The following is a 10,442-nucleotide window of genomic DNA, read 5'->3' on the forward strand; positions in this document are numbered from 1 at the left end:
GAGGTAATGAGGCATTATTCTGGGATGATTCATGGGATGGTCAACCCCTGATTATTAATTCTAGAATATCTAGAAATAACATCAATGTCATTACTAATATTTGGGGACCTAAGGTTTCTAATGCCAAAACCTTATCAGGATTGATGAGATTGAGACTTGGGTATAGAAATCTTTGGATAATATTAATATTCCAAGTATAGATAAAACTATCCTTGAAAATATCCTTAAGGGTGGATGTGTGACTCACAATAATCGAGCAGATAAACTCATCTAGGGAGAATCTAATGATGGAATATACAAAGTTAAGCTAGGATATGATCTTATAATTAAGTCACAAAGATGGGATAATATTGCTATGCCCTTGGATCTATTTTGGGACTCAACATGCCTACCTAAGGCTGGTATCTTAGTAAGATAACTTTTTTCAATAAAATTGAGGCAGCCAACACAGAATTTATGAATTGCCATCTCAAGAACACACCAAAGGTGGAAGGTACATTCTCAACATTACTATGAAGAAAATTAAATTTGAGATTTACCTTTAACCAAATAAAGAAATGTTTTTTTCTAAATTTTTAGCAATATTTTCAATTAAATGCCTTTCCCTATGAATTCCTAAATTTGTAATGATCAATGAATTTATTTTCTCATAAAATCTAAATAGTCATATTTATTTTTCTATTGATATTTTTTATAGAACAAAACTCTTGTAGCTTTTGTGAATTTGTAGTGAGAATGTCTTATGGTGATTTCCTCTCATGATGTTTGGTGATTCATGCTCCTTAGACCAAAGAGGTGATTGGGTCATTCTTAGACACATAATAAAAGAAAATGTATATGCTAAGTGAGTGCTCTACCATGCTAGGTGCATGATGACTTTGTTTAATGAGAATCTGCATCAAATAACAACTAGCTTTATAGATTATTTTTAATTATTTGAACAACCACATCAATCCTTCCCTTTCAATGGGATTTTACCTGCGTTATTTTTTTAAAGTGTGGGAGTAGAAAACAAGGTTATAAAGTGGAAAGGCACTACCAAAACTATATGTTTAGGAAACAAAAAGGAAGGAACTAATGATTTAACGAATTAGGCAAGGAAGTTACCGCTACCATGCATTATATTTTCTTAGCTACAATTTACATTTGATGGTAACAAATAAATGGTATACACTTATGAAATAATGTTACAACACACTAATAGTAAATTTAGAAAGTAAGATTGAAGCATCAATGGAATATAGTCTCTCATCATACTAAATGGTACATACCATGCACACCCTATTTAATAGATTCTTAGAAAATATGATACACTGATGCACCTCTATTTATTATAGCACCACATTGAGCTAAAACAAAACCCCATATGTGTCCTTTTTTAATACTTTTTCTTGTCCTAATTCATCACATTTCTTGCCTTTTTGTAATCATGGAAACAAATCCCTTAATGTCAATTACTACTCTGTGCAATGCTAGCCAAATGATAACACCTTGCTCCTATTCAAGGTAGGGATTCCAACTTGGGGTGCAACTCTTGTTATCTAACTAGGTTACCAAATAAGTATCTATTAAAACTAGGTATAATATCATGTGCTCCTTATCCTTCTTTAATGACTATATGAGATACTATGTAGTATAGGGAGAATAAAGAAAAAAAAAACCATGTAATATTAACAAGAGATAAAAGTGAATAAATTACCTTAAACCATGAGGATATTGTACCTAGCATAATAAAAAAGAAAGTGACACCATCTTAAAAATAACACATCCAATAATTTTGAAAAAACAAGTTATAATATTTTTTTGACTAATAATGCTTTGCTATATACTTTTAATATTCTCTCATCATTGATAATTTGTAAGATTCTCCACACATCAATCTATCTATTTTCATAATTTTTAAATCAACTATCAAGATCACTTATTCTATATATTAAAAAAAAAGGTTCTAAGTGTCTATAAGTTTTTAGACCATTTTCATGTACAAAATAAACATTGATTTAAATGAAAAAATAAAAAACCAATTATTTTTCATAATTTTTTTGAATTAAATCTATTAATCGTATATATTTTAAATTAGAATAATAATATATAAGAAAATAATATTAATTTACAAATAAAATTAAATTTTAATTCAATGATAACACAAAAAATATTTATAAATTTAAATTTATTCAAATCATTATTATTTTTACTTATTTATATTTTGATTATCATATTTTTATTATTTTAAAATATTCCTAAAATATATCGATAGTACAAACATTTAAATTCAAGTCTATTTTTATATACTTGTTTTAGTATTTTACTAGTACTTTCTTTTAATAATTTTTAATGTGAAGAAAAAAGATTTGTTACTACAGTGTCTAAATAAAATTTTATTTATTTTATATTTTTGAGTCATTTACATTTAGAATTTTTTTTTTACAACTTATAATGTTAATAAGCTTCACATGTAATTTAATTTAAAAGAGTATAACCAACCATATAGATATTAAAGTACTAAATTTAAGTATAAATGTATTATTTATATAATAAATTTCATAATAAATTTAGGTATATATATATATGTATATATAATTTTAGAATTATATCTTAATTATTAAATAAAAAATAACTCTAAATTGTTATTGTTCAATTTGTTTAAATATGATAAACATAAAAGCTATATAAAATATATTAATATAAAAATGCTTTTCAATTAGTAAACTAGAGAATATTTTTTTCTTCCTTCCTCCTTTCATTTAAGTGGAATTGAAATCTTTGGCCTTAGAAGTCAGGATGTCACTCGGGAGGGTAAAGGTTGGACTTTGCACTTCAAAAAATTATTTCTTCTTGTTTTTCTTAACATTGTGAGACAAGGTTTCAAAAACATGTAACCACATGGGTTTAAGGTGAACCCTCATTTTAACTTTAAAATGAAATAAGAATTAAGATGGAATTTTTGGACCCAAGTTCATTAGAAAATGAAAGAAAATGATTGATACACTTAAAGGTAATTTCAGCAGAGAAGAGGATATAGGATAGTTGGTTAAAGTTCCAACCAAGAGAAATGATGGAGAAAGGGGTGACGAAGCTAAAGAAGAAGAAGAAGAAGTTGAGATTGAACAACCAAAGGCTAAGAAAGGAAAAAAGTAAACAAATTGCCACACCTTAGAGTCTTAAAGATACATTTTTGAGGACTAGAGCTACTACCCTTTCCACCCCATATGTCAAGAAAGGAGTTGTACAAATTACCAAACCTGTACAATCTCAAACTAAAACCTATTAAAAGAGAAAGGATAGTCAATCATCCACTCACAAATAGACAAAAAGGAGAAGAAAGCTAATTGTTGAGGAAGATAGTGATAAAATTGAGTTAGATGACATAAGCCAATTTAGAGGGGTAAGAAAGTAAGAAGCCCAATACAGTTAATGAGATTATAGATTCAGTAAGAGCGACTAGAGGTTTGGTTGTACTTGGAAATTTTAAGTATCACACATTAAGTGATGTAGATAAACTTAATCTTGAAGAAGATATTATTGATATGATGTATCAATCCAAGTATGTGCCTATTGAATTTTCCAACATGATTGCTAAAGATTTCTACAAAAAAATTATTACAAAAATGAAGATATGTTTTGAAAATTGAGAGAACAATGAGAGAGAGTACTGTTGTAGTCACAATACTAGACCTATTAGTACCGGAAATGAATGAGATAATGCAAAAATATTAGGGTAGCTTTATGCATAAGCTAAGAGCATTAAAGGCGTTAACTAGAAGACTTCATGAAAATTATGAAGATGACATCAAGATGTGGAAGACAATTTTAAACATAAAGTGAACTAATGAGACAATTCATGTGTCAAACATTGAGTTGACATCAAAATTTGAATTGGATAATAAAAAGATATGCATGAAAATACATGTATACAAAATGTTATTGATGATATACCAACACTAGTAAAAGGTATAGAAGAAAATGTGTTAATTGAAGACTTAATAGTAAAAGATCTAGATGAAGAAGTAAGTGATGATCAATATGTTATGGCTATTTCCTGAGTCAACAACTATGTATATACTTGGCTATGCACCTATTATTAAACTAGTCCAAGAGTATCAAGCTCTTGCAACACCCATTGCAACACTAATTGTAAATATAAATGTAAATGATTCTTTCAATTATTTAACCACTAACATTCCTATGGATGTAGAAAACACTAATACTTAGCAATAAAAGAAGAAGAAAATAAAGGGATCAAGTGACCTACCAAAGGAAATGATGGAACAATACAAAATAAAGGATATACCAATGCAAATATTGAAGATACTTCTTCTATTGGAACAAGTAAAAGGCCAAATGTTCAAAGACCTCAACATGAGGGATTAAAGAAGAAAGAAAAAGTTAAGACAACTAAGGAAAATCCTCAAGTGGCACCCAAAAATAACACTCAGAAAGAATCCCACGAGAAGAAAAATAACAATTTAAAGAACAAAAAGAAGAATGTGCCAAAAAAGACAAATTAGGAGCATAAGGCTCCTATTCCACCAAAATTATTCTTAAGAAAAGATCAAAAACTTATAAGGTCAAGAAGAATAAGACATAAAGATATGGTGTAACTCTAGATGAGGTAATTGTAATTCCTTATTATGACCCTACAAGTTAGATCCTAATGCTATGAAGGAATATAGTGAATTATGTACAAGGAAAGATAAACAAGATAAACTATGAAAGAAATTCAATAAAAAATAAGTGGTGATAGATGTTAAGGATATTCTCTTGCAAATTGTGCTAGATATGTAACTTTGGATGAAAAAGCACCATTGCTAGATCATTTAGCATTACTTGTGGAGAAGGTTAATGAATTGGATATTGACACACATGGAAAGTTGATGGAGAGATAAGAAAAAAAATTAGATAAAAATGTGATGGAGATAGTTAGATAGTCTATTTCTATCCAAAAGTTGTAGCTATCATCAATGTTTACCGAGCTAGAGGATCTTACAAAGGTAACAATTACCTTATTAAAAAAATTGTGCAATATTTTACACTTTACCAAGGATAATAAATAAGATCATTCCATTTATTAGGGATATTAAACATTTTTTTACATTTATTAGGGATATTAAACATTTTTATTACATTTAATAGGGATATTAAACATTTTTATTACACTTATTAGGGATTATTGCATTTATTTATGAAGGATAATAAATAAGATCATTGCATTTATTTGTATGTATTGTGTTTATTATCCCCAGTAAAAATACAATAATCTTATTTTTCATCATTTCCCCTGTTCCTTTCCCTTTTTAATATTAAGAATATTATGTGTGTGTATGTGTTTATTATCCCTAGCATAAACACAATAATCTTATTTTTCATCATTTCCCCTCTTCCTTTCCCTTTTTAATATTAAGAAATTGACATATTTTCATTACATCTTCTTATATACATGGGTAGTAATTACTTCTTATCATTACCCTTGATCATAGGTAACTTTTCATCTCCTCTAGATGTATCTTAGCTAGGTCTTTTTTATTTTTTGGTGAAAGTAACCCTCATTACCATAATTCATGAAATAATCCACTCAGGGGTTCGTTCAAACATGAACACAAGCATCTTCAAAAAAACTCCTTGGGAAACGTTGAATGAAGCCTCCAATTTGTTTGAAGGTGTAAAGAATAAAAACAAATAATTAAGTGCCAATTTTACTTTATGCATAAAAAGTGGGAACCACTTTTGTAGACTAACTAAGCTTCATCCCATAGATCTCATAGATCCGACATTATAGAAGTATTTCCCTTGAAAGAGACATGTATTCATCATTGATGAATACTTATAGATTCTCATCTAACTAGGCCAGGAAATATGTACTTGTTGGAAGTAGGTATAATTTCATGAATCCTATCCTCCTTTAATAGCTATATGAGATAATATGTAAGCAAAGGGGAGAAAGAAAAGAGGAAAAAAACTACAAGAGAGTAAAGAGAGACATAAATGAATAAATTATGTTGAATTGTAAGGATATGATACCCAGAATGTCACAATTAATTTATAACTATTATTTCTTGTATAATATAGCGCTATTTACTTCTAATCTTCTCTCATTAATGATAATATGCAATACCACCCATACATCCTTGACTATGTGCTTATAATCTTTTCCCATAATGGCCCTTCAATCTTGACCTAATCTATTTTAATAATATCTAAGGTACTTATCAATACCACTTATTAAATACATTCAAAGGCGTTCCAAGTGACTAGAAATTCTAGACCATTTTCATTTATCAAAAACTTTTTACCTAGATCAAAACAAATATCATTCAATTGTTTGTCATAATTTTCTAAAATGAAATATATTAGTCATACATATTTCAAATTATAATAATCAAACACGGTTAATTTACTCTTGAAGCTAAAATTTAAATGAACAATTTCAAATAATATTTATAAATTTCAATAAATATAAATTATTCTTTTGATATTACTTATTTTCTTTCTATAAATATACTGTAATTCGTTAAGGTGTTATTTCAATTATTTGGTATTAAATATCAAATAATTATAAATTTAAAGTACTATTAAATTTATTAAAGTGCTACATTTAAATAAATAAATATACATATATATAATTTTAAAACAATAAGTTAATTGTTAAATGGCTCAAAATTAATATTATTCAATTTGTTTATGTGGGAAATATCAAAGCTTTATAAAATATATTAATATGAAAATATTTTTCAATCAGTGAACCAGAGGTCTGTGCTTCCTTCCTCCTTTCATTAAAGTCACAAACAGATAGATTATTTTGTAGGTTTTTCTATGGATGATCTAATGGCAATATAGATAAGATTATTGCAAACCTTGTAATAACTAATAACAAAGGGAAACACGGCCCTAATGAAAACCTAGAGTTGACAAACACACATTAAAACTCAACCCTAATGAAAATAGGACATACGCCTCCTACCGTTCCTTTTGAAGTTAGCAATGGTTTCTTTGACTTCATCATAGAGATAAGCCCCCTTATAGAACCCCTTCAGCTTACATAGCTCAGTATCCAAACTATCCTCCTCTTCCAACGGAGTTACTAGAAACCCATTATCAAGATGATGTTTGAAAGCAGAAGCATCATTGTCCACAATCACAACATTCTTCACACTCGCATATTCCATGTTTAAATCCTTATTCAGAACACCAATATCCTTACACAGCCAATAATCTTGGCAAGAGAGTCTTTGTAAAGTCTGTGGTTGAGATGAAAACCAATGTCCAATTTATCAAGAATAGGATCTGCCTATTCCCGAGTATAACGAGTATAGAGAACAATCTCATAGTTTTTCTCTAGCTCAGCCAAAATAAGGTCCAAACTAGGCCTCTTCTTTACATAAGTCATGGAAAGCTCTCTAGAGATATGAACCGGAATAGTGAAATCATGCTTCATAAACTCCTTGCTTCTCTTCACCAAAGTATTCATCAGCTCTAGAACAATAATTTTCTTTTGCGGTGCTATTGCATGTAATTCACGTTGACGTGCACGTAAAAACTCATACTCCAAATTGTGACAATGACCTACAAGAAAAATACTCATTTGAATACATATAAATTAATTTAAGATATTACAAGATATAAGTATAAGTTAGTCTATTAATTCAAGAGATACAATGAAACCCTAATTATTAAGGATGAAGGAAAAAATTGACTACTTGAAAACTAAATGCAAAAGAATTATTAATGTTATTCCAGCACACCTATGGCTAGATATATTTTGATGGTTTCTCTCACATCGTAGGATAGCGCCGCGATGATGGAGAGGTCTCTTACCCGGCACAGCTCTCGATCATTCAAGTCCCTAGAAAATGGTTACACGGGGAAGGCATTTCTCGGGTGAAGTTTATAGCTCGCCGGATTATCGTCCACAATTATGACATTTTTGAGGTCTCTTTTAAGGACTATGATGTCTTTGACATAGTCATCTTTGTTAGAGAGGAGGTAGGAGTCTCTATAGAGGCGAATGTCTATGTTGGCTTTGTGAATAATATCGATTTGTAGCTTGTCGAGAATGGCGTCTGCGTATTCTTTGGTGGCTGAGGTGAATATTATTATCTCATAGTTGTTTCTTACCAGTTCTGCCATCAGAAGGTCTATTGCAGACCTCTTCTGTACGTAGTATGTGATTGTACTTGGGGCTGAGTGCTCCTGATGGCCTCTCACGGAGATTGTGTACTCATATTGGGGGATGACTGTCGAGCTTGAATAAACAAGGGTGTTCTCCAGATCTAAGACTATTGTTTTCCATTTGCGCTTCTCGTTCTTGTTGCTGACCATGAGTTTGTACGATGAGTGCTCCATTTCTTAGGGTTTTGTTGTCTCAATCAATTTGAAGCTATCTTCAATGGTGGATGGGTACTCTATGCTGACATGAAACTCGGGGCTTATGTTTATATGGATCTTAATGGTGGGGTGATTAGACACAACTGCTTTTGACTTTTTTCAATAACAATATCATCATCTTAATAATAAAAATAATAAGAATGATTCGAGCATGTTAAGAAACATATAAAAATATATATAATGCTTTGTCCTGCTTAACTCTATACAACTATATTACGCTTTCTTCTCTCAATCAGGCACCCCGCCTCGATCTAGGATAGAGATTGTTGGGGTGAGAAGACAAAATTTAGTACCCATGCCATCTCTTAATTTGCGAGGAGCTGGAGCACTATGGTTGCATTATGAAGATGAATTTTCATATCCTCTTCTTCTAGTTTATCATGTGATGTGATTAATTATTATTATTTATTAATCTTGTGTAGAGTCGAACCCAAGACTTCTCAATAAGAGGCTCACAACTTACTATTGTGTTTTATATATATATATATATATATATATATATATATATATATATATATATATATATATATACAATTAAATATACATTACTCCATTTTCTAATGAAATTTATCATTTACAATTCATATTTTATTCAAATACATGACACTTGTTTATAGTCTCTTCAAATTCTATTTTATTTAATAGATGAAAATAAAACCTTGACACACTTATTGTTAGTTCCACCTATGTAGCAGAGACTTATGTTTTCACTTCATTTTCTATGAATAGTATGTCTTTATTAGCCGTTGCAATTATCTTATTTTATTTTTTATGTTTTAAATACTGTTTTTTTCATTTTGATTTTCAAATATTTTTTGCAACCAATTATCAACAAAAAAAAAAAACAAAATAACATTAAGTGTATTCAATAAGATTCTTAAATAAATCAATTAGACCAACTTAACTAACAATTAAACTATTTTTTAAATAAATAATAATAACAAGAAGTATAAGAAATATTGTTGATCATTGACTTGTCAAATTTTTTCCATATTTTAAACTTCAACCATTGTATTGGGTTCATCAAATCCTTTAAAGATTATGTTTAATCTTGACAACTTTGATAGTATCTCAAGATGTAATAATATTTTACAAGCCTGCAAGATGTATCTCAACATGGGAGACATTTTCTCTCAAATTCCTTTAAAAGATCTTCCAAAAATCATTCAATTAGAAAATGGTTTTTATTTATAGTTGTTTTTTATTAAAGGAGGTGAGAAGACGATCATGAACCTTTGGAACTAGAGAACATTTATGCATTGGGCCATTGCAACCAAGCCACATAAAAGACCATCAGTGACACCAACTGTTAGAGATTCACCACCAAACAAAACTTAATAAAAAATAGAGTTATAACTACTAATTCTAGAGTCTAACTAATGAGCCAAAATATTGTTGATAATCACAAAAAAAATTGAGTCTTAGAGTACTACGGATTAACATAATTTAGTTCAGACTTAACAATATTGAAACTATGTCCCAAAATTATAAGCAAGAGCATAATAACCCACACCAAAGCTAAAGAGAACAAACAAAACATTAAAAGAAAAAGAGAAAAGGAAGCCCAAGGCCTAGAAAGCTAGGCCTTGAAGTTATATTCTCCCATTCCTTGATTATCTACCTAAGATCTTCAGCCCAATTGTTAACATCCTTTGCACTTTTCATTTCTACTTGAACATTATTCTTCTACCTTCCAACTTTTTAAAGTTTTCTATGTCTAGTAATAGATAGCCTTCCACGCCATCTCTTTTTGGACCTTGCATAAAGTGGAGATGACCACATCCATTTCAATGCAAGTGAGTGCATTATCAAATGTGTTGTTCAAAGACACCATTTTTTCATTAAGGGCCTTAATTTGGTCTTCTAGGTCATTTTTTATCTTTTGAACCTTTCCTTCCTCATTAGTAGAAATAATCTCCAAGGTTTTAATTTGTTCCTCAACAAGATTATCACATCAAGCCCTAAAAAAACCTCAATATGAGCTTCCTAGGAATCCTTCTTGACCTCATTTGAGTCTTTTCTATCAGCATTGGCTTTGAATTCTTTCTCAATGGTACTAT

General features: G+C 29.6%; 1 protein-coding gene across 1 annotated transcript; it reads right to left on the reverse strand.

Annotated features, from left to right (window-relative positions):
- Positions 1-7,851: 7,851 nt before the first annotated feature.
- Positions 7,852-8,340, reverse strand: LOC149563267 (uncharacterized). The gene has a single exon (XM_089828111.1). It carries the CDS (start codon positions 8,338-8,340, stop codon positions 7,852-7,854), a length of 489 nt encoding a protein of 162 aa, XP_089684237.1.
- Between the last annotated feature and the right edge of the window lie 2,102 nt (positions 8,341-10,442).

This window comes from Cupressus sempervirens, chromosome 4 (assembly GCF_028749045.1).
Source record: "Cupressus sempervirens isolate cs-2001-9-10 chromosome 4, ASM2874904v1, whole genome shotgun sequence".
NCBI lineage: Eukaryota > Viridiplantae > Streptophyta > Pinopsida > Cupressales > Cupressaceae > Cupressus > Cupressus sempervirens.